Source organism: Labeo rohita, chromosome 9, assembly GCF_022985175.1.
Source record: "Labeo rohita strain BAU-BD-2019 chromosome 9, IGBB_LRoh.1.0, whole genome shotgun sequence".
In the NCBI taxonomy this organism is placed as follows: Eukaryota; Metazoa; Chordata; class Actinopteri; order Cypriniformes; family Cyprinidae; genus Labeo; species Labeo rohita.
Window position 1 is genome coordinate 16,994,694 of NC_066877.1, and position 27,861 is coordinate 17,022,554.

At 36.5% G+C, this 27,861-nt stretch overlaps 1 protein-coding gene and 1 long non-coding RNA gene across 4 annotated transcripts; one reads left to right on the forward strand and one right to left on the reverse strand.

Moving 5' to 3' along the window:
* The first annotated feature begins 1,648 nt into the window (after positions 1–1,648).
* slc39a10 (solute carrier family 39 member 10) lies at positions 1,649–27,655 on the forward strand. Of its 3 annotated transcripts, none has more exons than XM_051119060.1 (10): positions 1,649–1,718; positions 15,477–16,691; positions 18,957–19,128; positions 19,305–19,480; positions 19,575–19,748; positions 19,987–20,107; positions 21,125–21,448; positions 21,534–21,614; positions 22,935–23,125; positions 24,411–27,655. In XM_051119060.1, exons 2-10 carry the CDS (start codon positions 15,498–15,500, stop codon positions 24,561–24,563), a joined length of 2,586 nt encoding a protein of 861 aa, XP_050975017.1. In that variant the 5' UTR covers positions 1,649–1,718; positions 15,477–15,497; the 3' UTR covers positions 24,564–27,655. The 3 variants fall into 3 exon arrangements, with proteins under 3 accessions (XP_050975017.1, XP_050975018.1, XP_050975019.1); XM_051119061.1 differs by lacking the exon at positions 1,649–1,718 and adding an exon at positions 7,897–8,164; XM_051119062.1 differs by lacking the exon at positions 1,649–1,718 and adding an exon at positions 13,069–13,191.
* LOC127170805 (uncharacterized) lies at positions 3,289–15,651 on the reverse strand. The gene is made up of 3 exons (XR_007828411.1): positions 15,518–15,651; positions 3,978–4,214; positions 3,289–3,815 (listed from the first exon to the last, which is right to left on the reverse strand). It is a non-coding gene; the product is annotated as an uncharacterized LOC127170805 (long non-coding RNA).
* Positions 27,656–27,861: the final 206 nt, after the last annotated feature.

A 27,861-nucleotide genomic window follows, 5' to 3' on the forward strand; every position in this document is an offset into this window, starting at 1 on the left:
AAATTGAATATATATTAAAAACTAATTTATTCCTGTGATTTCAAAGCTGATTTTTTTGCATCATTACTCCAGTCACATGAAGAAATCATTCTAATATTCTGATTTGCTGCTCAATAAACATTATTATAATTACTATTATTATTATTATGTTGAGTTTTTTTTTTTTTTTTCAGGTTTCTTAGATGAATAGAAAGTTCAGAAGAACAGCATTTGTCTGAAATAGAAAACTTTTGTAACATTATAAATATACCTTTATATACACTACCGTTCAAAAGTTTGGGGTCAGTAAGACTTGTAATAGTCTTTAAGGAAGTCTCTTATGCTCATCAAGGCTGCATTTATTTGATTAAAAATATAGAAAAAAAACAGTAATATTGCAAAATGTTTTTACAATATAAAATAATGTTTTTTTATTTTAACATACTTTAAAATAGAATTTATTCCTGTGATGAAAAGCTGAATTTTTATCAGCTGTTACTCCAGTCTTAAGTGTCACATGATCCTTCAAAAATCATTCTAATATGCGGATTTATTATTAGAATGATCAATGTTGGATAATATCAACAGTTGTGCTGCCAAATATTTTTTGGAACCTGTGATTTTTTTTTTTTTTTTTTCAGGATTCTTTCATGAATAACAAGTTTAAAAAGTACAGTGTTTATTCAAAATATAAATATTTTATAACAATATAAATTATTTATTATTAACTTTTAATAAACTTTTAATTATTAACTTAATACATCCTTGGTGAATAAAAGTATTAATTTCTTAAAAAAAAAAAAAAAAAGAAAAAGAAACAATAAAAATGTACTGACCCCAAACTTTTGAACGGTAGTGTATTTATTGCATCACTTCTGATCATTTTAAAGCATCCTTGTTAAATAAAAGTATTAATTTCTATAATTTCTTTCCCAAGAAATTATACTGGCTCCAAGCTTTTGAGTAGCATAGTGTATAATGTTACAAAACCTTTTTTATTTAATTATATAAATAATAAATACTGATCTTTGGATCTTTCTATTCATCAAAGAATCCTGAAAAAAAAAACGTTTTAAAATAATAATAATAAAAACAATACATGTTTCTTGAGCAGCAAATCAGCATATTAGAATGATTTCTGAAGGATCACGTGACATCGAAGACTGGCGTAATGACGCTAAATATTTAGCTTTGATCATAGGAATAAATAACATTTTTAAATATATTCAAATAGACAACGGTTATTTTAAATAGTAAATGGTTAAATAGTAGTTATATATATATATATATATATATATATATATATACACACACACAAAACAATACTGGCTAATTGCATAAAAGCAACCGTGTCATATCATCATATATCTTACTCAGACAACCATAATTACATCTGACATAATCAAAGCCCGTTTTTTCACAATGCAGGAATTTACCGCGGCTTTGGCGCAGTTATTTTAACCACGTTACAGACTTTTGTGACGTACGCTTCCGCCACGAGCTCAGACTGGCCTGAGACTGTCTGGTGGCGGAAGCACACGTCACACAGCTCGTTCCACGTTGCGTAAAGTGCGTTACACATTCCTCGAAATGTGGAGACGGATGTAAAAACGTAACAAGTACGTACGTAAGTGGCTTTGAGAATGTCGTTTCCGCAGTGGGGTCAGAGTTTTGTGCGGTGCGCAGCGTGAGTGTTTTAGTACCGAGCGGAGAGGAGATGCACACGGCACTCGAGTGAGGTAAACTATATAAAACCCGCTTTGTTTTCACACACTCCCACAACATGGACCCGAGCAGCTTCAGATGGGTCAATGAGAACAGGGATTTAAGATAAAATCGAGCAATGTTTTGAATTATTATTGACTGCATAGCTTTCGGCGCTAGCATTGTTAGCTGCTGCTGTTTAGATTTATCATCTTTCCGCCGATAGCGCCTTATTAAAGCAGCTGCTCGACTAAAGGCGTTTAACTGCGGTAGATGAATGTGTTTATTACTTATCGTGTTAATAAAATAGACATTTGTTCACGTGGGCATTGATCTAGATGTTAAAGGAAGGGGAATTAGGGGTTTAATCGCGTGCTTTGGCTTCAGGTTCAGTCATGTGAATAAGTTAAGGGTGTCGTAGTCTGTAGATTGTCTCACGCTTTTTTTTTTTTTTTTTTTTTTTAATAAAACCAAATGTTCCTGTTTTGCTGGTTTCTCTTAAGTCTGCAAGCTTAAGATGTTTTATGTCTTTTCTTTTAGGCTTCTCTTTAATCCATATTTTATTTGCACAGTTTTTTACCTTAGATTAAAGTGGCAATTAAACGTGGGTTGTGTTTTTTTTGAATGATGCAATATTAAGAATATTTAAGAATTATGCTTCATGAGCATTTTTGTTCTCGTTTCTTTATGCGTTTTCTAGGCCCTGACAATTGATGTGCAACATGTTTCGACATTAACAATTCTGAGTAACACTTGGCAGATTCACGTGTGACTAGCCAAAAAGTACCCAAATCTTTTCTAAAAACAGCTTGGCTCAACTGGAAGACTGGCTAAAAATCTTTATATATTTAAATAAAGTTTGTTTTGTAATCTGACATTAGAAGGGTGTCACTATTATAAACGTATCTAGTTTGGTGTAGAATAAGATACTAATCTTTAATGCCGGAAGTGTGACAATGACTGGACAAATGGTGGTTCTGCTGCAGTGTGATGATGATGATGATGCTGTTTTCCTGTTAAGCCGTTGCACACCTGCAGAAGCCTTCCTTTGTTTAACCTTGTTTCTAACCACAGGAACCGGTGTTCTGTTTATTGAAGTCACATGCTAAAAAGAGAAATATATGATCTTTAAATCCAAACTACTCCATTAAATGTGTTCATTTCTCAAGGGCACTCTGTATTCACCTCCATCGCAATCTCCAAATGCAGTTTAATTTTCATACTTCGCTGTGTGATCATGCAAAAGACTGAGAGAGATTCTGATAATACAATAAATACCATGTAGCCTTTTGTTTAAGGTGAAGTAGTGGTTTATGCATCTACCAGAATACATAAATAAACATTTCCTGATAATTTACTCACCCCCATGTCATCCAAGATGTTTGTGTCTTTCTTTCTTTAGTCGAAAAGAAGTCAAGGTTTTTACGGAAAACTCTCCAGGGTTTAATGCAGTTTCAAAGGGCTCTACACAATCCCAGCCATAGAATAAGGGTATTTTTTGCGAGCAAAACGATTGGTAATTTTCGAAGAAAAAAAATTTACATACTTTTTAACCACAAATGCTCTTCTCGCACTAGCTTGACCTCACACATGTAATCAAGCATGCGTGTTTACAAAGTGAACGCGCAAATGATGTCAAACAACCAAAATAAGGTAAAACTACAATGTTGGACAATTTTGAAGTTGGAGGTGAAAATGAGGGATTGTTTTACCCTACCCTTTCTTTTTGAACTGAAGTACACAGATGAAGAGCTAACCGTTCATGACTTTCCCAGCGCGATCGCGTAATGCGTGAAGATGTGAGCTAGTGCAAGACGAGCATTTGTGGTTAAAAAGTATATGATTTTTTATTCTTTAAAGAAAACTACCAACTATTTCGTTAGATGAGACCCTTATTCCTGGGCTGGGATCATGTAGAGCCCAGGAGGGTTTTTTTTGAAATTGAAGAAACACATGAACATCTTGGATGATATGGGGGTCAGGAATTGTTTTATACTGGAAGTGAACTGATTCTTTTTAATAGGCTAGTATTAGACAACTGATAATGCCATGTTATTGCAACTTTGGATGGACTGTAGTTCTGTGACAGTCTTGAGGGTCTTTGATGGCCACATAGCAGTTTTTTTTCTTTTCTGAAAATATCAGAGAAATTTGTCAGTGAAAAAGGAATTGTGGAGTTTCATAATAGATGTTATATATTGCTTATTCATAACATGCATCTTCATAAACCGCAGTATTTTAAATCCACGTCATTGTCAAGAATATATGCAGGAGTGATATTTACCATGGCTTACCATGGTGCAGTATAAGAAGTAGGTGTTGTCCGATTGACTGCTTCTTTTATTCACTCCACCCTTGACTGGTGGTGCCAACTTTGGTCTACTTTCAAGGTGAGGTGTTTGGCATTTCAGATGAGCTTACAGGCTTGGGACTGTGAGCGTTGTTGAGGTGCCGATTAATGTTGTCGTGACAGCATTTTTTAGCGGCTGTTGAGTCATTAGTGGCATTTTAGTTTGGGTATGCAAAAGAATCTGAAAGCAGAAATAAGCAAAGATTAGCAAAAATGGCAGATTGTGTCTTCTCATTGTGTCAGCTGTGTAACCACCATTGAGGTTAATAGGAATGCTAACTCATAGCTTTAATCAGATATTAAATTGATTGTATCGGTTGACTTTACTGCATTCTCTATAACAGATAATCAGATAATTAAGAAATATTTTTTGTAGGTCCATAGAAGATAAATGAATGACCATGTAAGTGGAGATGTTGGTTAGTATCTGTAGGCTGGTGTCAGGTTTAACCAGAAAAAGTTGCATTTCTGGTTCTGTCATTATGTGATAGACTAATAGCAACAGACAGATATTTCTAACCACTGATACTTTGTGGCACAACCCAGGTGTCCCATTAGATAATAGTGATACATGCTAACACAATTTTATTTCATCTTTAAATGAATAGTTCCCATTACAATTCTTTCATTTTCTCACCCTCATGTTGTTCCAAAGCGGTATGACTTTATTATCTTTCGTGAAACATAATGGAAATTATTTTAAATGTAAATGATGACAGAACTGATAGTGAAATGTCCTATTAAGTTGTGAAATTTTCAACATGTTGATTTGTTCTGTAATTTAAATATCTTGCATGAATTGTTTTCTATGACAGTCTCAAACAAGGTCACTTTACAGGCCAGCATTAAATAAGATTTTGCCAAATACGGGTTGGCATTTCATCATGTGACTTGCTTGGTTTTAATCAAACGAGACTTCACATGTGGTAATAACAGCCCATATTGTTCACAAGATCCCCTATAGGTTCCTGTACATACTGAGCTGTTACGCGTACAGTCTTGAACAGAGAGATTAAATGAACATTAGCTCTGTGGGTGAGGTCTCGTTAAGGATAAGTCAGTTTATTTACAGTCTTAAGATTTTAGGGGCCTTAGCAGGTACCTCATTAAACACTTTAAGTTGATGTGTTTTAGCACATTCTGTGGCGGTTTATGTAATTATGCATAAAACAACCTGTGGTCTATTCCAGGTGTCTCTTTTGTGACTGTTCCCATGATGCACAAAACCAAAAAAAAAAAATCAGGTCTGGTATGTGGAGTTTATATAACTATATAATTATTTTATATTATATAACTAGCTTTTGAGTGTTCAGAGGCCATGTGTATTTAGTGTAGAGAGTTTATATTGTAGCACATCAGGAATATTTTTTTACAACACACAAAGCCTCAAGTCTCAAATGAACTTTGTTCTTGATTTTTGGGGAAAATTGTTGAAGCGTCCTTTTTAGTCATATGAGACTTTTATTTTGTTAAAGGGACTTTCTGGGATTAGACCATCAGTGCAAAAACAACATGATTCAGAGTTTGCTTATATCTAAAGTCTTGAACATCTGCAATATTGGCATACATATTCATCTTGTACCACGTGCTTAACAGTAAATAGTTAAGACTCTTAACTCCCTAATTGATGTAATGTCCTGTTCTTAAGGAATAAGCCATAGCTGTAGGAGTTTGGTGTGTTGATTTGTAACATTGGTTGAGTCAACAGGAAAGTCTCTGAATGTTTGAGGGATTCTCATTGCAATCAAGAGGAACAATATATTGGCAGCTATATCAGTATTGGCGGATATATTTAAGATGATAAATTACAGCCATACGATCATGGGACCTACATTTTTTCTAGTTGTTAAAGCTCCTGTTGTTAAAGACTAAAGGCTTCCATCATTTGTACATGGGCATTTTGTTATGGAAGCATGTATGAACGGAAAAAAAGGTAATTGAATAATTCACAATTTAACTTGAAGACATATATTACTGTTGCTTAGTAGAATGTACGTAATACTACTACAACTATTATTACTAAAACTTTATTTTATAAAGGATGAATCACACGGTATTTCTTTCATGTTTTAATTTTAATAGTAAGTAACTTTGTTTGCAGAAAAATAAAATGTGATTTTCATTTGATTGAAAGATAGATTTATTATTTTATGTCTTCATTTGATAACCAGAAAAATGTAAATATTGTAAAAATAAACTTCAATAAATTGTTTTTATGCATTCAAATAATTAGACATGCTTAACTTGGTAACAACAAAACAGAGGGTGAGGGGAAGAAAAAAAAAAACATTTCATAGGACCCTAAACATATAATTTTTTTGTTAAACTTTTAATAAATTGATGTTAAATTGTATACATTTCATCATTTTAATTAATTAGACTTGCTTTTTGATTAATAAAATATAATTTAACCACAAAAAAAATCCAGAAAAATTAAAATGGAAAAAACGTAATCCAGAATAATTAAAACTAAAAAAACAGTACTTTGGAAAAAAAAAAAAAAAAAATTGGGGGGAAAAAATACATTGGATTTCACATTTATGTCATGCAATTCTGAGAAATAAAGTCTGAATTGCTAGATATAAACTCGGAATTGAGATGGAAAAAAGTAAAAGTTGTGAGATACATACTTGCATTTGTGAGGAAAAAAGTTTTGACAGTTGCAAGAAAAAATATCAGAATTGTGAGTATATATCCTACTTTTCTGACTTTATAACTCGCAATTTTTTTTCTTGCAATTCTGAGAATTGTCAAAATTATGAGACATCAGAGAAAAAAGGTCACAATTGCAAGATATAAACTCAAAATTCTGATGTTGTTTTTCCTCAGAATTTATAGCTCACAATTGTGACTTTTGTTCTTATATTACAGTTCTGAGAACAAAGTCAGAATTGCAAGTTTTTTTTTCTTGCATTTCTCACTTTATAACTCGCAACTGTGAGTTTATATCATACAATGATAAAAGTCAGAAATACAAGATTTAAACTCGCAATTGCTAGAAAAAAACAATTGTAAATTGCAATTACCTTTTTTTATCGTTTATTCAGTGGTGGAAACGGCTTCCATATTTTGTTTGTTTTATTTATTTATTTTCGTAATAACTGTGAAAGTTATATCAAAATATAACAAAATATAAGTTATAGTGGGCAGCTGGCATATAAGTCTTCTTCATTCCAATGGTTCATAGTAGGCCTACATTTATTAAAACTTGTGAGATTAACCTATTTTATTAGTAGTAGTAGTAGTAGTAGTAGTATTTGTGCATATAAAGAATTGTCATAGTGCTCAAAGTTTCTGTATTGGTACATTCCTATAAAGAATCCTACTCTCAGCAGTTCATCGCCAATGTGTCTCCCCTGTAGCCCCCCACACCATTGTTAAAATTGACCTGACAAGCGTTAAAAATCCCTCTGATTAGTATCTGGCCTTCTCTTTGATAATCACCTCTCTCCTTTTCAGATGGTCTGGGTAATAGCCATCTGGTGTCTGACGGACATCACAGACTAAACTCTCACAGGGAAAAACTACAGCCGTCAATGTATTCTCTCCTACACTGTCCATGAAAATGCTGGACCATTACTTACGGTGCCGGCTTTTACCTTTTGATATTTAGCCTCTGCTGCTGACCTTTGAAGCCAATTTACAGAAACTGTTTGCTGAATCACACAAAGTTGGCTGTAGTTTGGCTCCGTTAACCGAAAGCCTTGAGAACAAATTGCATGCGTTTAGTGCATCTGCTGAAATGTGGAGCTCAGCTAGAGTAGCTACAGTGTCCAAAAAAGTAGTTTGATGGTTGGTTGGAATATTTGGTTGGCACAACCAGAAATATCTCATAAGTGAGTTTTTCCTGGACGTATGGATGTGGTACTGTATTTTTATTTATTTATTTTTTAATTTGATGGCTACTTCAGGCCTGATTAGCTCAAATCTCTCCCTCCACCCACTCCTACACTCCCACCTACCAACACTTACAAACACACATGTCCAGTACACCCTCCCCTCCGCACTAAATCACTACACTTGAAGAGTTCAAAACATCAGACCTCGTTCTATACTGCTGTAGAAGAGCGTTCCCTGCCCGACTTGACAGCTTATGACCTGTTCCTCCTCCTCCTGTTGAGACAGAAAGAGGTAAGCTGTCGGATGCACCTGCAGGCAGATCTGCAGATCCTAAACTGATCTGTACGGCACATTTTCAATCGGGATAGATTGTCAAAAGCCAATCCTAGTTGTTTGAAGATCAGCAGTTAAGCAAGGCGACAGCAACACTTGAAGGTGACTAGCTTGTTTTAGGCTTGGTGGTTTCTAAAGTTGCCACCTGTTTTGCTTTGCAGTATTTTGGATTGATTGTTTAGCATGTGTTTGGCTTGGTAACATTGTTAAGGTTAGCATAACCTACTCTCTAAATATTTCTCAACTGATAGTGTGCTGTATTTTACTTGCCCTCTTCACGTGATCACAGCAGTTCTGAATGTTTTTATGACATGTTAACTAGTTTATGATCAAAACAAGAAGGTTTATGGACCGGTTACAGTTTGGGTGAAAATGTTTCTTTTTGTTCTTGTTTTTCAACAAACTTTTATGTTGCTGCTACCATGCATCAGGGTACAGATCCTCCACATGAACTGAATGAAATGCTGTTTGGACCTTCTGGAGTGTCTGTTTATTTTAGAGGTGTGTGTGTGTGTTTGGAGTCAAGAGGTCATGCTTTTCAAAGGCTTTGATTCTTAACTCCACCCAGACGTACACTCAGGCCCGTTTAACCAATGCTGGACTGTCTTATTTGGACTAGATTCTTGAAAGACCTGTGTTAGGTAGTCTGCATCGACTGGATTGAGACTGGTCCTTGCATGTGCAGTTATACATTTCTGTCATTTCCCAGAATTCCTTGTGCTGGCAAACATGTGTAGTTCCCATCTGTTGTGTGGCATCTGCTCATCTCTCAAGCCTTGAGGCTTCTCCTGACATAAAAATCTTTTTTATTTTTTATTTTTCTGTGTATATGAAATATGACTGATTGAATGCGTAGGATCACCACAAAGTTGTTTGCTATGTTGTAAAAGCTGCTTTATTTGTTCCAAATGAGTCCCACTATAACCCTGTTTAGCCCAGCATCTGTCTTACAGTAAGCTAGATTGTAAACAGGAATTCACCGGAGGTGGACTCACGCGTGATTTGCGAGAGATGCTCGGCCTGGGCAGAAGCCTTGTGAGAGTCATATGAGGCATCTTAAGGGCTCACTCTTTCCCTCTGTCACTCAGAGGCTCAGGTTAATGTGTAATAACTGTTCTTGGGGTAGCCCATCAGCTCATTCTAAGAACTGATTCTGTGGAGGTTGATGCTGGGTTTAACTTGCTGATAGATAGTAATATAATATAGCTTGTCAGCTTCTTTTTTTTTTTTTTGTTTAGTTGAAGCTGGTTACATAATTAATTTAGCACGTAGCTGCCTGTGTCAAAATAAGAATTTGCAAAAAGATATTGGAGATGAAATGTTTTTCATTTATTGTTAGCATTATTTTTATTACAGTTGTTTGTTTTTCTGTTTCTTTTTGTTATTTGTTCTTTTTCTTTCTTTCTTGTCCTCGTTTGTCCACTTAAATCTTTTTTGTACGCTCTTTTTTTTTTTGTTTGCTCCTGTTTTCATTTGTTTCATTTCATTTTGTTCAGTTGCATAATTTTTTTAGACATATGTATGTATGTATGTATGTATGTGTGTATGCATTTATGTATGTATGTATAGGGCCCTATGAAATCCGTTTTATTTTTTATTTTAATTTTTCTGGATTCCATTTTTTTCTCTTTTAATTTTTCTTAACTCATTTTTAATGGTACATAAAATTTTATTTATCAAAAAGCATGTCTAATTAATCAAAATCATGAAACGTATACAGTTTCACATCAATTTAATAAAGGTTTAGGACCCTAAATGTGTTTTATATGTTTTAGCATGTCTAATTATTTGAATGCATACTAAATTTATTCAAGTTTATTCTTAACCTTTCATAAGGCTATTTTTTTTTACCCTCAGAAATTCTGTGTTGTGCATTTAAAATGTTGTGGTTATCAAATGAAGGCATAAAACATTAATTTTATTTATCTTTTAATTAAAATAAAATTAGATCTCATGACGAAAACATACCTGTGGGAACCTTTTGGCAAGACGCAAAATACATACCAATGAGGAAATATCACTGCAGTTTTTAACAGAAATGAACACTTCCTGTTTGACATAGTGCCGTAACTTGCTGTAGTAGAGTTGTACTGGGCAACGCTGGTAAAGTGACGTTACCCTCTCATCCACTGATCTGCTTCTGCTATGCTTTGCTCACATGCTCTGATAATACAGCTTTGTAGGACTATACTATTTGGATAATTAGTTAAAAAGTTAGAACTAAATAAAAAAATAATACACTGATATTTAATATTATTATATGTTCAGTAAGTTTTGCAAGTTCATTATAAGTTCAGTAAGTATGGTTATTTTATTGGCTTTTTTTTAATGTAGTAAATTTAGTATGAATTAAATTAAGTTCAATTTTAAAAATCATACAAAATGACTTTATATTATTTAATAAAATAGTAAATAATTATTAAAAAGTATTTTCGGTTTTCGGGCCAAGTGCAGCCAGAAGTTTCGGTTTCGGCCCAGAGATTTCCTTTCGGTGCATGCCTAATCACATCTGCTTGTGTTCATACTATCAGGTACGTCTAGGTGTTTTTTTTAAGCATCACGGAGCATCAGAGTTATACCGCCACTCAGCAGATCAGAACTGATCAAAAGTCAGAACTACAGTGACCCGTACAAAACCAACGTCACATAAAACGTACCACGTGTACGTTCATCTGTTCCATGGGCAAAAAAGCAAACACACTTTTAAGTGCCACTTAGTGGACATTTCACATGGAATATGTCAACAGGTATATGTAATACCTATTTTGTGTCTTACGAAAAAGTTGTGTCATGAGATCAGGTTGGAAATGAAGAGCTCTTTTCCAAAACCCGATAAACGCCATTTTTTACAAAATTGAGTTCCTGCCAAAATCAGTATTGTATTTGGTCGTTATTATAAAAGGCAGTTTTTTTAATTTTATGCAAAATGCGATATCCGCCGTGTTATTCTGTCATGTTTTCTCCCTTTTTTTCCAAACTGCGACAAACACCAGTCTCACTTAAATGCGATACATCCGCTCAACCAATCACAGCGCAGCATTTCATGCATTGTAAACAGTAAAGTCGGTGCTTTGAATACACCCCGCATCCTAGTTTTCAACATTGAGTAATGTATCACAGACATGTCTGACGAATTCTTTCATAAAGTGTAGAGAGAGTGTAAATTAGAGATTCATTGAGCAGTGTAGAGAGTTTTGTTGATTATAATTTTGTGAGATCGCGATGAACTAAGATGAATGACAGCTTTTAATTATTTTTAAGGGGGTTTGTAAATGATATATTGATTTAATACAACAGTTAAACAAGAAGCTAATATTAAGTGACTTACATTGTCTGACTATAACACTATTGCCTGATTTTGCTATATTTTATCTTCAAAAATAGTTTGAAACAAAGTCACAACTGAGCCGCTGCGCATCTTCATTCAAACACAGAGGTGTTTCGTTTAGTAAGTCAATGAATCAATTACCCATTCATAAAAAGAGTCACTTGCTTTATTCCTGAATTAATCAGCCGTTCGAACGAATCAAATGAATGATATGATTCAGAAATTAAATCAGTGACTTACCACCACCTACTTGCAGTATTTTATTTTTATCTTCTTTTTAGTTATTAAAATCATTTAATATTTCTATGCTCAAAATTGTATATTTAAAACATTAATCTCAACAAGAGTTTATCAATTTGATTGCACTTATGCCATCTCTTTCCATCACTTATACTTTCTCTACAAAGAAAAGTAAGCGTAGACCCCTAATGGATTATTGCATCCTGTTTTTATAATAAATCTTTGAAAAATCAAAATCTAGATTTGAATTTATGTTATTATAACCTAAAGATGCTATGTGAAAGTTTAAAACAGAAAATAGTGGTTTTCATCTTGTCACTTTCTTGGTAAAGAAAACACATTTTTACTCAAATTAATCAAAATGGATTTATAGCGTTTTGGAAAAGAGCTCCTCAAATACTGCAAGCGGAGTGTTGTTATCACTAGAATATCGCACTCCTCTCAGCCAATCAGATTGGAGGGCCAGAAAGAACTGTTGTATAAATGCATAAATATAATGGTATACATAAGTAAATATTCTTTGTTAGAATCACCTATTTTGGCCTCTTTAGTAGGCTTTTAGTTAAGGTCATAGATGTGCAGTAATAACATGAATCTCAGAGCCACAGTCCCTGAGGCTGTGCTGATCTCAGCCTCTGTGTGTGAGGACACCACATAAACACACCTCACTAAATGGCACACTGTTCTTCTTATTCATAGCCGAGTGGAACAGGAGTCTATGGAAAAATGAGCTTTCAGGTCATCCTTCCCTGTTACTGTTCAAACACAACACAGTATGCTGAAAGCATGACTGTCCAGACAGTGGCTCTGCAGACAAGAACAGATGATGTCTAGAGTATCACCTGTTGTGAAACAGCACGCATTTTTTCTGAGTTGCAGTAAATTTGCTGCCAGGATTGGTGGTTCAACACTAAATCGTTCTGAAATTTCCTTTATATTTCAACTTGATGCAGATTTACTAGTACATTTTAAAGGCATTGTTTCAAATAACCTGGAAATTTGGTTTCATGACTATTTTAACAAAAATATCCTGAATAGCCCCTTTGAACTTCACGTTCCCTTTTTTCACTTGATCACAAATGCTTTCCAGCAAAAGTTCTAGTTCTCTAGTTTTTGTCTCATGATGTCTCTGCAGCACATGACTGTATTAGTTTTTAAGTTGTTTTTTTTTCTTTTACAAAATGTTCAGCCATTTTTGGCATGTCATACAACCAACAAAGAGCGTATTGAGCCAGAACACTGAGGCAGGATTATCAGCACTCCTGCCCCATCCTATCTCCTGAAGGGTTCAGAGGTCACTCCAATCTCATGTTTATAAACACTGTGCTGTCGAGAAGAAGGATCATAATTATACTATGTTTTAACCACGTTCACGCTTCAAGTTCACACACTTTAACAGGCTGGAACGCAGGCTGTCGTAAGTACCGCTTACAGGATGTTTTGACTTAAAGAACCATTTAACAAACTAGACTCTTTGTCTGTAGGTTTTCGTTTTCTCACTAGTTTGATTGATTAACACTTGTTCTTTACATTTTTTTCTTTTTAATCCTGTAAGTTAAGTGCAAGCTGTAAATCATAACAAATCTGTGAGAGCTACTTGGTTTTGCAAATATAAAAAAGCAAGCTATTTATTTCAATGTGCTTTTTAATCCACTGTATCCCACCAGTGCTGCAATCTTTATGTACTTTCAACCTTGCATTGACTTTTGTTTGGCTGACTTATGATTCCTCCCAATAGGGAAGTTATGTTTGATAAATGATTATCTGACTGCAATATATTCCTCATGGTTTACACTCTGCGGCACATAGATGTGTTTTGTTGTTAGTGTAGGTGTACAAACATTTTCCGTAAACACGTTGATGGTCGTATTTCCTTAATAAAGTTATAATTGAAAGAAACTAGAGCTGATGCAAAAGCATGTTGTTGTGTTTGCATATTGTTTTTAATATACCAGATTTCTAGAAGATTGGCTTAATCTGCTATAACCATTTAGCAGAAGAAAAGAAAAGTAGCAATGCTTTTGGAAACTCCTACACCCAGATCCACTTCTAAAACATTTTTCTTATTTGGGGCTCTTGTATGCAGATCGAAGAAAAGACTCATTCTCATGCTGAGATCTCTGTTTTGTTTAGTAGCAGACTGATCACACTTTCCCCTCCAGGCTCACAGTAGTTGCTGTAGGGGGACCATTAAGGCTCTTCAGTACTTTATCAGCTGGGAATCTATCTGTCCCCAGAAAAAGGGATACATCTTTCCTATAAAAACATGGCTTTCAAGATGAAACCCCATTTAGATTTTTTTTTTTAAATAGTCAAATAATGGCTCATTTCCACTGAGCGGTACAGTACAGTACGGTATGCAGTTATTTCCGTTTCCATTGTCAGAAGTTGTGAACCGTACCGTGCCACTTTTTTGGTACCCTTCCGTTGGGGTACCTGGCACAGCAAAATGAACCAAAATGGTGAAGCTAAACTCATTGCAGAACTTTGATTGGTTGACTAGTATAGTCACTTGTGCGTGCTACAAGGGGATAAATCATCTCCTTCACTCGATCTTACATCAGAGTAAGCAAACACAAAAAAAATATACGGGTATGTAACATTTTCACACAGCCGTTTTTCAATATGCGTTCTTGTCTGTTCTCGTTAAACGCCAATTTTCAAAATATTACTGTTATTGTGTAGTTTTAAGAGTTTTTTGTGTGAGAATGTAATTGTTTAAAACTCAAATCTGCAGTTTATTTATAAAGACAACGCTTTTTTGAAAATTTGCTATGCCGATTTCGGGGATGTGAGCTCCAGGTGATCACCGGGTGCTCGGTACTCATGTATCCCAACTAGAGCAGCCATAGCTCGGCTAGTCCTTTTGACATTTGCCGCTGACCCTAATGTCTCTTTAGTGATTAAACATAAGATACAATTTGTTTGGGGATATCTAACAGGCGATTGTTGGTCTCATGAATCTATTATTTGTTCTTGGTCATATTGTTTTGGCTGAGCACAAAGTTATGTTTCACTTTATATATTTATTTTGAACTTTACTGTAGTGCAGCGCTGACTTTGTAGCATACGTTTGACAGAATTGTTTGCTTTTGTCTTTATTTTCTCTTATATAAGACTTGTATACTTTGTACTTATACTTTCATAATAGCTATTATTGTTTAGAATTGTGAACAAAGAGGCAGAATTGTGCTTTATGTCAGTATTGAGAAACGGCTATTGTCATGCTTTATCGTCGATCGCAACTTTTCAGCATACGCCACATCTGTCAAGTAAAGGTACCTGTGGGCAGTGGAAACGCAAGCTGGATCAGGGTATTCCGTCCCAATTGTACCATATTGTACTGACCCGTACCGCTTTGGTGGAAATGAGCCATATGGGATTAATGCAGGTTATGTGCAACAAACTTCTGTATTCTGTAAAACAGATTTTGTACATGGTACTTTAAATATGAACTCGTTTTACTCAAGATGTCTTCAAAGCAGTTACCAAAGATGAGCATAAATGATGTCCATGTCATATCTCCATCTCCGATTTTTATTCGGGTATAAAAATCAAATAAAACCCCAACAAAAAAGAACTAGATAGGTTAACCCAGTTTTCCTCTCTCTTCATTGGACGCTCAACATAAAGTGTATTGATTTTTGTAGAACAATTTGGTGTATTTCAGGTGTACTGAATTGTATTTTTGTTTCTTCACAGAGGTTACTAAGCGAGGAGATAATGAGAGTTCACACACATACCAGATTCTGCTTTCTTTGCGTCCTGACCCTGCTGTACCATCAGTGCAGTCACTGCCATGAAGGAGGGTCCCACCATCACCATGAGCACAACCACGGTGACCACGACCATGTCCACAGTGACCTGCAGATTTCAGAATCGTCCTGCGAGGGTTTATCGGACCAGCTTGTGCACAGCAGCCACGGCGAACCTGCAGAGAACGAGCAGCGTTACTACATCCATCAGTTGTTCTGTCGGTACGGCCAGAAGGATCGTCTGGATTTTAAAGGATTCCAGAGTCTGCTATTGAGTTTAGGGCTGGGCGAGGTGCGCGTGGTTGGGCTGGAGCATGAAGATCTGGGCCACGATCATGTGGCACACTTAGATATTCTCGAGGTTCAGGAAGGACGGCACTCACATTCAGCCGGGCATCCGCACCTTCACGAGAAGCCCCACGTCCCACACAAGACACATCAAGATTCCCACCATGAGAATGAACAGCACGGCCCTACCGAGGAGCTACCGTGCAGCAAAACACTTGGCACTGGAGCCGAAAGCACCACTCACAGTGGATCTGAGGGACACGATCATGACCATGACCACCACAACCACAGTCACAATCATGATCATGACCACCACAATCACAGTCAGAGTCACGATCATGATCATGATCACCGTGATCATGACCATGGACATGAGAAAGACAGTGACCATAAACACATCCACAGGCATGTTACAGACAGTCCTCACACTCAAGATGACCATGACAGTCTTGACCAAAAGAGTAGTGAACATGCACATGAAAATAATGATCTCAGTGACCAAAACCACCATCATCATGACCACCATCATCACAAGCATCCCCACCCTCATCTCCATCGTCCAGACAGCGTAGAGCACAACACAGCAACCCCTCATCTCACGCCCAAAATACAGCCTTCTGCTCCAACTGAGCTTCCCACCGCACAACCCAGAAGAAATAGCAGACCACCTAAAGCCAAAGCTCATCGAGGCCGCAACAACAAAACCAGCATCACTGCTACTCAGGCTGGTGAGCTGGCGACAAGCGGAGATGACCATGAGCGTAACAGCCAGGATCACAGCCCTGTTCAGCCGCAGAGGGGCAGGAGAGAGGTGCCAGTAGAAGATCTGTCTGTGAAATCACATGCACATGGTGTTCTTCACCAACATGAGGAGGTACATCTCAGTTTTATGTGGTTGTTTATAAATGATTTTGCTCTTCAGATGTGCCTCAAGAGTCATTTGAAGCGGTTTCTCTTAATTGGTCTAATCAGGGACAAGTCAAAATGAAGAGTTTAGTGAATGTTTAAAAAATGATAAAAATAGTTTGTTTAACAAACAAAATAGTCACTGTCAGACTTCAGATGACCTGCTTTTAGTGAGGTATCTATTACGGATGCGCCAAAATTTTGTCCACCTAAAATTATTGGCTGAGAAGGGAATTTTCAATTTTCAAAATCAAAAATGCCTCAACAGTGCTGTCTTGTCTACAGAGCCAACTTTATCGTTTGGTTTCTGCATAGACCTGCATTAAGGCCCGTTCACACTGAGATTGCTAACTATAACTATAAAGATAACATTCTAAAAATCGTTTTAAATTTAAGAGAATAGCAGAGTTCACACCATGACTATAATGATACATGGCAACTGTATTGTTGGGATCACTTTGTTTTTAGACTGTTTTTAGCTGTGACTAACGAGAAAGTTTTGAGTTCTAAAACTTACAGTGACCTCTTATATGTCAAAAGAGCAGGGGAATTTTGATTTCTCATTTCATGACCCCTTTAAATTCTTTTAATACTTAAGTACATTAAAAATCAAATAGTTGTATTTTCATCTAGGTAAAATGAGTACTTGCATGTTTAATATTATATTTGGGTCTGTACATTTACTCAAATACTTGATTTGTGTGCTTCATCCACCACTAGGAATTGAATGTTATATGGTTAATTAGCATAATTAAGAGTTGACCCTACACCAGCCACTGTGCTTTCTTAACACAGATTAGTCTTTCAGACAGCCATTAACTAGTGCATTTTACACATCACTGGTACTAAAATAAGATGCATTTTATATGTGATTTATTAGGGGTTCAAGTGAGTAGTGCTGACACCCTACTGTAATTGTTAGAATGGCCAGGGATTAGCATTTCCACCAGGGTTCTCACGGGTCCTTGAAATCCTTTAAAACAAAGTTTGTGAATCTGAAAAAAACATTTCAAGGCCCTGGAAAGTTTTTCAAAATGAACACGTATAGATACAGGTCCTTGAAAGTGCTTGAATTTATTTTGTGCAATATTATTCCCTCCGGTCCGCTAATATGTGTTATTTCGCCAACACTTTGTGGCCTATGCATACTAGCTTGCTTGATTTACATTCGTTACACGCATTTACACGTTACGTTAAGTTTCCTGCGTGAAGTACTTCGTGTTGTACGTTGGCTTAACGTTCACATGCACACAAAACTACTGTGATGGTACCTCAACGTTTCACAGACACACCATGAAAAATAAAATGCTTTTTGCATGTTGTGTTTAACACATGAAAACTGTAACAATGTATCCTACAAGGTAACGCTATGCAACCTGGATCTCACTTAATCCTTGAATTTGCAAAATCGCTAACTTTTAGCAACTAAGAGTAACTAAAACGACTTTTGAACGGAATGGAATATCTCACAACCCGTATGTAACAGCTGAATCTGAGGTCACATGAAAAAAGTAGTGGAGCTTGGCCACTTGGTGGTGCAATTAGAGGGATAAAACATAAAAACAGCCGTAATTACACAACTGTTTGTCCTACCGACGTGAAAATTTGTTCACGTGTACTTGTTGAAGTGCCATAAGCGTCTGTAAGGACATTTGTACATTTCAAAAAACATGGCCACCATAGGCCAATGAACTTTGAGCACCTATTAAACAAGGTTAACGGAGGTCGATCAGTACGAACTAGTCATTTTGCAAACTAGTCCTAGGTTTTTTGCTCAATCCGGGAAAAAACACTGCAGTGCAATTCTCTGGACTCTCTAGGTCAATAATAATAAAAAAAATTAAATGTACCATTTGGGAACCGAAAAAGGGGCCTGTCCAAATAAACCCGAAGGCCTTAACGAAAACTCAAAACTTCACAAAACCTGGTGAGCACATATGACAGGTGATTCTAAACAAGCATAAAAAGTTTTAGGGAGATCGGACCTGGTGCTATATCATAAACATTATAAAAACATGATATCTCTATGGTAAATTACCAGGATTTGCCAAAAATGCTTTTTTTAATCATTGATTTAGGTGGTTACAGGCTTGCTAAATAATATATAATGTCTTTTTTCATATGTGCTTTAAATGTCTTAAAGTGCTTGAGCTCCAGTAATTGCTGCTTGCAGCTATTTTACTTCTTGAATGTGTTTAAAAAATAAATAAAGCACAATCTGTCTCTCCCTCAGTGTCTGAATTTAACACAGCTGCTACACCAGTATGGACTGAGCTCGGATTCTCTCATATCTCCGGAGCAGTTCACCTATTTATGTCCAGCTCTGCTCTATCAGATAGACAGACGCTTCTGCATCCTTCACTATCACCACGTTGAGGCTGAAGCACAAGATGCGACATCTTCAGGTACAACTAGTATAATTCTGTTTGGACAAAGTATATTCACTGATCAACAGTTCTCTTTATCTGTGTGGTTTGCTAGCTAATAAAAAGGATAAACTGAAAATCATTGCTAAACCATATTGAAACAGTTTAATGTTAAGTCCAGTCTAAATCCACTGCTGTTGATTATGTTTCTGCAGTGTGGGTCTGGATGTGGGGCTTTGTGTCGATCACCATCATCAGCCTGCTGTCTCTGCTGGGTGTTGTTCTGGTGCCCATCCTCAACCAGGCCTGCTTCAAATTTCTCTTGACCTTCCTGGTGGCGCTGGCAGTGGGAACCCTCAGCGGTGACGCCTTACTGCATCTGCTCCCTCATGTGAGTACACTCTTTGGGGACAAACAAAGATTTAACCATTGCAGTGGTCCAAACTACACAGAGCAGGTAATCAAACCTTTCTTATACCATACAGTCTCAAAGTGGCCATGATCACAGCCACGGAGAACATGCAGAGGAAGAACCTGAAGAGCTCTTTCTGACAAAGTTTGATGGAGTTTGGAAAGGACTGACTGCACTAGCAGGAATCTACCTCCTCTTTATCATTGAGCATTGCATCGGCATGTTCAAACACTACAGTGACCAAAGGGTGAGAGGCACCACAATATCTTAAACACAGAAAAGAGATGTTAGAAATCTTGCAGAAGTGGCAAGTAAGCTGCTTTTTACTTCACACATGCTTGTTCTGAGTTTAAAGCTATAGAAAACTAAAATATAATACATAATTGCTGCATATAGTGGGGCTTTTAGTGCACAGCAAAACAAGCTTGGATTTTATTCTTAGAACCCAGTGCTTATAAACACTCGTCTGCTCATGCTTTCCACAGGGAAGCCTCTGCCAGAGGAAGAAGAAAGGAGAGCAGGCGAAGATTGGGAGGAAATTGTCAGACCACAAACTCAACAGGCGTTCAGATGCCGAGTGGCTCCATCTGAAGCCTTTAACAGAGGGTGGGTCTTCATCATTTCGTCATCAAATCCCAGCACAATTTATTTGGCTTTTAAGTAAAGTTGTGAGTGTTGGAGATGCTTCCGAGTTTTTTCCGATATACTGAACCCTTGTAAGATTATTATAAGAACAAACTGAAGTTGTGTAGCACACCAAGCTTGGGGTAGTAATATTTAGAAGTAACTAGGCATTGAGATCAGCTCATTTGAGTCCAAGTCCATGGGTAGGTTTAGTCAGTCAAGACCAAGACCACAATTGACTGAGACGGCAGAAAGCGCATCCTGTTTGCTTTATTTTACAAAAGCGCAACGTCTCGTTATTCTGAGTGCACACAAATAAACGTAGGGTCTTTACAGATTCGAAAGATGTATTTCTTTTATCTGTATGACCAAAAATGACAGAGTATTTTAAGAGCAAGTGACCACACTGGCGCCTCCATCTGTCATACACTTCAATAGTGCACGTTTTTCTAGGTTAACATTAGATTGAGCAGCCATGTAAAGTTGCTACTACTTACATATTTCAGATGATAAGCCATATTTGAGGTAGATGAATGATTGGCGAGCATTTGCATGTCCTGCCCGATGTACTGTATTACCACAGAGACCAGCCGTTGACGATCTGTCCGTCATGGACTGTGTGACTTCGCCGTTAAAAAAAAATTTCTGGTCAAGCCTCCTCTTATCGACTGTTAGGGGGCAGCTGCACATATTTCACATACTTTTGAAAATCCAGTGTTTATTTGATCCTGAGAAGCTTTCATTGTCACATTTGTAAACATGACTGCTTTCTTCTATGAGGGGCTTTGAAGTCACAGTGTCTTTGTTTCCAGGCGGAATGTTAAAGAACGAGACACATGCGTCTCCCAGAAATCCTGTACAATTCAACCAATCCGATGACGATTTCAAAACTCCTGAAGTGTTTCCAATTTTGTGTGCTATATGCAGCTGGCAGTTTGTGGGAATGACGTCTGAAGCCGAGACTGAAGTAACTCATTCCATTGTCTTTTGTTCATGCAGGAGAAAGTACAACGTGTGAAGCAGGACATAATGACACTCAGATGACAGAGTTGCAGCCTCTGGATTCACCCAGCAAAATGCCACTGGCCATCTCTGATTCAGATCACCCCTACAAGGCGGCAGTAAAAACAGAAGAGGACAGTGGGCCGAAGGCCAAATCAAAAAAGCACGGACATGGAAATGGACACGGCCATGGTCATGGTCACTCCCACCATGGGCACTGTCACTCTGACCAGGAAATGAAGGATGCGGGGATCGCTAGCATAGCATGGATGGTCATCATGGGAGATGGCATGCATAACTTTAGTGATGGACTTGCTATAGGTCAGTTTGTGTAAACATTAGCAGGTTAGTTTGTCTTAAATTAAAAGGGTTTCTGTATCTGAGGAACTGTGTTTATCATCTACAGGTGCTGCATTCAGTGCTAATATTACAGGTGGCATTAGTACTTCAGTGGCTGTGTTCTGTCACGAACTGCCTCATGAACTAGGTAAGTGGCTTAACTAGTTGCAATATGCAGAGAGACAAAATGTTGAAATTGCAGATATTTATATATAGCACAAATTAAGATATTTTTTATATATAGTACAAATTAAGATATTTTTGAAGAAATCGAGAGCTTTTTGACCCTGCATAAATAACAACACAACTAACATGTTCAAGGCCTAGAAATGTAGTAAGGACATTGTTAAAATAGTCCGTGTGACATCAGTGGTTCAACCTTAATTTTATGAAGCTACGAGAATATTTTTGGTGTGCCAAGAAAACAAAAAGAACTTTCGTAAATGCACGTTAAAGACTGACGCAGAAGTTTTTCTGTTTTTCTTTGGGGATAAAAAGTATTCTCAAAACTTCATAACGTTAAGGTTGAACCACTGATGTCCCTTGGACTATTTTAACAATTTAAAAATATCTTAATTTGTGTTTCAAAGATGAACGGTTTTACAAGTTTGGAACAAAGGGTGAGTAATTAATAGCAGAACTTTCATTTTTGGGTGAACTAACCTTTAGCTTTATGGCGGCCCTGGTTCAAGTCCTTCATCCGTAATCGACTGACATTAACTCGGGAACATCAAGGCGTAGAGGTTCAGCTGTTTTTCTATGCTCTCCTTTTCATGTTTGAATGAATGAAAAACAAACAGTGAACAATACAAAACAGCATCACAAACAACTTTTCAAAACACAGTGAAGCTTTTATGAAGTTTTGAGTTTGCTGTCTAGAGGGCCACTAGTTTTTAAAATCCCCCTTTTGTTTAAACAAAAGAACCAGACATTACAATACCACAGAAGTAGTAACATAAACAGAGCATGCCTTTTGATGTAACAACAATCTTTTGCATTTGATGTTGTTTACCTTTACCGTCTGCCATCCAGTGGAGGTGATGCGACTTGATTCCTCAAACACTAATAACGTTTGATGGAGCAGCGTTTTATTTTGTCTGAGAATCTCTCTCCACGTTGTGGCTGAAGAAAGACAGCTATAATAAAGAGTTTTTTACTACCCTGCAGTGCTGTTAATTGCCTTTGACGAGCGATTTAATTGGGCCAGGTGTCAGAGCAAAGGTCCAGAGTGCATTTTAAAGAGGACCAATGGACGTGAAGGCTCCTCCTCACATATATACTCAGTAATTAGGAACAAAGAAGGAGCCTAGAACTGCTGAAACACAAGCTCTCTTTTAATGACAGATTGAGAAGAATAGCTTGATCTCACTACAGTTATTGTCAGGTTTAGCATGGGCTAATCTATGCTAAACTATGCTGTACAGTTGTTTATTGTATGCTAACAGTGCATGTTTGTGTTTGTCTCCAGGTGACTTTGCTGTTTTATTGAAAGCTGGGATGTCAGTAAAGCAAGCCATTGTGTACAATGTCCTTTCTGCTCTGATGGCTTATGCTGGCATGGTGATCGGCACGGCTGTGGGACAGTACACGCACAACGTCACCAGCTGGATTTTTGCCGTTACTGCTGGCATGTTTCTCTATGTGGCATTAGTGGATATGGTGAGAGAATCAAAATGCAGATTTATTTGCTTGCCAGTTGTGCTGCATAAATAGAATTATTTAAAATGATTTATTAGCATGGGGTCTTAGAGGTCAGAACACTTTGTTGCATTCCACCCCACTGCTTTTCCATTGTTTTTTTTTAAGTTAAAATGCTCTAGATGAATGTGTGTGAGCATTATGCTCATGTCTTTTGTAGCCTCATGCATGTCACAGTTCACCCAAAAATTTAATTTCTGTCATTAATTACTCACCCTTCAAACCCGTAAGTTGCAAATTAAGATATCTTTGATGAAATCTTAGAGCTTTCTGACCCTGCATAGACAGCAACACAACTACCACGTTCAAGGCCCAGAAAGGAAGTAAGGTCATTGCTAAAATAGTCCATATGACAACAGTGGTTCAACAGGAATTTTACCTTTCTAGGCCTTGAAAGTGTCAGTTGCATCAGAAAGCTCTCTGATTTAATCAGAAACATCTTAAATTGAGTTTTGAAGATGAACAACGGTCTTAGGGGGTTTGGAACAAGATGAGCAGGGTTGCCAGGTTTTCACAATAAAACCTGCCCAATTGCTACTCAAAACTAGCCCAAAATCGCATTCTGGATGATAAAATACACGTTTTTATTGTGTGGGCTCCCCTGGTAAATTCACATTTCAGGGCTAAATATGTCGTTATTGGGTTCGATTCAACCCGTGGACATCAAAAACAACCCGCGGCAACAGTGTTAAAATAGCCCAATTCCGTGGGAAAACCGCGAACTTGGTAACACTGAACATGAGGGTGAGTAATTAATGACAGAATTTAAATTTTTGAGTAAACTATCCTTTAAAAAAAAGACACCTTGCATTTTTTTTTTTTTTTTTCATTCTATGCACCACATCTTCAGTTTTCCAAAGCAAAAATTTGTTAATGGCCTCTTATGCATTCAGAATAAGCTGACGACTGTTTGCGAATTCATTTAGTGCTGTTAGGGCTTCTAAATTTCAAATAAATTATACACAGTATTATTGACAATATTAGAATGCATCCATTATAATTACTGAAGCTGTCACTCACTGCATGTTCACAATGTTTGATCCCTGCAGTTCAGCACAAGCTCATTGGGTTCTGCACTCCCGCGAACAATTAAATGATTACAATCAACAAAGCTGTCTACACTGCACAATACATTTCTTATTTACACTTTTGCATAATTCATTGTAGTTTTAGATATGCAGCAAACCTTGTTTTTTGTGTTGCTATTTCTTTTGTTTAACAATATGAAATTCCTCTTATTCTTTAGTTGCCAGAGATGCTTCATGGTGACAGTGAGGAGCACAAGCGCTGTGAGATGGGCCACTTTGTCCTGCAGAACTTGGGCATGCTCACAGGTTTTGGCATCATGTTGCTGATCGCCATCTTCGAGGATCACATAGTGCTTGACTTTGGCTTCTAGCCGGAGCCTGAGGTCAGGGGTGGTGTCATTCATCAGCTACATTCACACACGTGCTTTGCCTTAAAGTGGCTTTGTTTTGTGATGGTACAGTCTTGCAGGCATGTCTCAAAAGACAAGCATCAGTAGCTTACAGTGGACATGGACATGCAAACAAATGTGTTTACATCTCATCATCTCTCGTCTCTTCTTCTCTAGGCTTACTGTCTTCAATGTTTCTAGTAGATGTAGCTTCTAGACCATTATCTCCTGTCTTTATTCATTTATTTTTCTTTTTTTTTTTTAAATTGAGTATATGTCCAATCAGACATATCCACAGCACATGAGAAGCACTCCCCAGTATTTGCGTTAGCCCTTTAATAGTGTAGTCCTAATACTGTGTCCTAGAGAGAAACAGCTATTCATCAGTCATTTATTCAGTGTCATGTGTAGCTCTTTCAATCATCTGTATTGTATCATAGTCCATTCATTCGTAACTGGTGTCTTGTGCTGTGTATGTCTAGTGTGTCACACCATCTCAGTGTCAGGCACAGAACTGTGCTAATATGGTGCAACAGAGTCCAACTGACATCAACTCAGCAGGTTTTTTTTTTTTTTTTTTGAAAAGTGCTGATCAGTATTGTATAGAAGCCCATTTCTGCCATTGAACAAAATGTTATTGCGACTTTTTCTCACAATTGTGTGATACAAAGTCACAATTATGACCTTTTTTCTTACAGTTTTAAGATATAAACTCGCAAAGATATAAAGTTAGATTTGTGAGATATAAACTTACATTTCTGACTTTCCTCAGAATAACTTAATTGCAAGAATTGCAAATTCAATTGCAAAAACTCACAATTCTGACTTTATATCTCATAAATGCAAGTTTGTATCTCACAATTCTGACTTTTCTCACAATTCTTACTTTTTTTTTTTTGCAATTCTGATTTTTTTTTTTTTTTTTTTCTCAGAATTGTGATATAAACTGTTATGAAGACAGAATTGCAAGATATAACCTCACAATGATGACAAAAAGTCACAACTGCAATATACAAAACTAGCAATTCAAAAAAATATATACTGAATTAAGAGTTTATTTCTTGCAATTCTGACCTTATTTCTGAAAATTGCAACTTTACTTCATAAAATTGCAAATTTGTCTTACAATTTAGACTTTTTTTTCTCAGAATAACGTGATATAAACTTGCAATTGTGAGTTTTAAAGTCAGAATTGTGAGATAGTCAATTCTGGGTTGTTTTTCTCAGAATTTTTTTTTATATAAACTCTCACAAATGCGAGTTTATATCTCGCAATTCTTACTTTTTCTCAGAGTTGTGAGATATAAACTTGCAGTTGCGTGCTATAGTCAGAACTGCAAGATATAAACTCAATTACGAAAAGTCACAATTGCGATGTACAAAACTCGCAGTTCTGAGAAAAAAGTCAGTATTGTAAGTTTATTTTTTGTAATTCTGACCTTATTTCTCACAATTGCTTGTTTATATCTCACAATTATGATTTTTGTGAGATAAACTCACAGTTGCATGTTATAAAGTCAGAATTGCAAGATATAAACTTGCAATTATGAGAAAAGGCACAATTGTGAGATACAAAACTTGCAGTTATTCTCACAATTCTGACTTTATAACTCGCAATTGAGAGTTTATATCATGTAATTCTAAGAAAAAAAGCCTGAATTGTGAGATAAAAGTCGCAAATACTTTTTACAATTTTTTTTTATTTTTTATTTTTAATTCAGTGGTGGAAATGGTCTTCCATAGTATTGTGTGCCAGGATCATGAAAAACAACTTACTTGAGCTCTTTAATTTGCTTTGCTGTCAGCATCGACTACTTGTTTGTTTCTTCCACTATATTTTCTGGTTATAGTGATGGGAGTGTCCTCAGTCTTACAATTTCATTTCTTTCCTTTTTTTTTTTCTTTCTTTTATTATTATTATTATTTTTTCATTTTCTGTTGTTATTGGCTAAGGTTGTACTAGTGTTTTGGCCAACATTGAGTATTGAAGAAAAAGGTATGCAACTGTGTTTTGAATACCCTCTGACACGGTGCTGCCAAATGACCGATCACAGTCATGAGGTCAGCTGAATAGTGACTGAACAAGTCCAGTATTAAAGCTAATGCTAAAACACTGTGATTTTAAATGAAGAACAACTGTCTACGCATATCTGTACATCAAGGAATCCACCAATTTGTTCATTGATAAAGTAACTATAATCTAGACTACTTTCTGAACAGAAATACAAGTCGATTTTCATATTCAAGTGGAGTTGTTGTAAATAATGATCTTGTTACAGTTGAAAACGTTCATGAAATAATTATGTTCCCCGAAGGAGATTTGCTACTGAAGACTTGTGTTTTTGTTGAACAAGTTGGCATTTTGAAACACCTTTGTTACTTTCTTATTTTAATTATATGACATGTTTGTTATTACTGGATAATTTGTGGAAAATGTAGACTGTTATTTTGTGAGACATCAGCACCTTTTATACACTGACCATCTAAAAACTTACTTTCCATACAAAAAATTTTGGGAGAACCATTCCTTTTTTAACCTAAAAACTGAGTTATGAAAAGTTATTTTTGACAATCTTGTTGACACCCTCCCATTATTGAAATTAATGCACACGTTTCAGTTATTGGCCTTATGTGCACTTGTGCGAAAGTCTGACTACAATCATAATCTTTAGAGCGTCTGTTAATCTGTCCCCCTGTTGATGTAATTCTTGTTAACGAGTGCACCATTTTCATTGTGCCAAACATGGGCTATGTTTCTAAACTTGCGCCTTTACACATTCCACTGGCTGTGTTCGCTGCTTGAATCCTCTACCGTCATAAGTTGGTGGGGCATGTTATGTGATTCATGCTTATCCTGTCACCATGTGACATCCATTTATTTGTTCTCGTGGGTGTGTATCGTTATTAATCGCATTCATCAAATGTACTTGATTGGATGGAAACATGCATGACAAGTGTCTAGTGTTTCATTTCTGTTATGAAATGGAGAGATGAGAACACTGTTGATTTCCTCTTTTCCTGAAGTACTTAATTTTCACAGCTTGAATGTAAAGCCAATGAGTTTGGGGGAGGTCATGTGAACAAACCTAATCAGTCTTCAGAGATTAGGTCTAAATCCTATGTATGTCTTTGAAATGAAGTTGTCCATTTTGTTAAATCAAAATATTTGAGTAAAAGCCCTAGAGCTCAAATAAAACACCCTGGTTAAGTGGTGCAAAGAAATAAACTTGCTAATAAATAAAAATGACGCACACCAATTTTCTTTGCTTTACAGTGTATT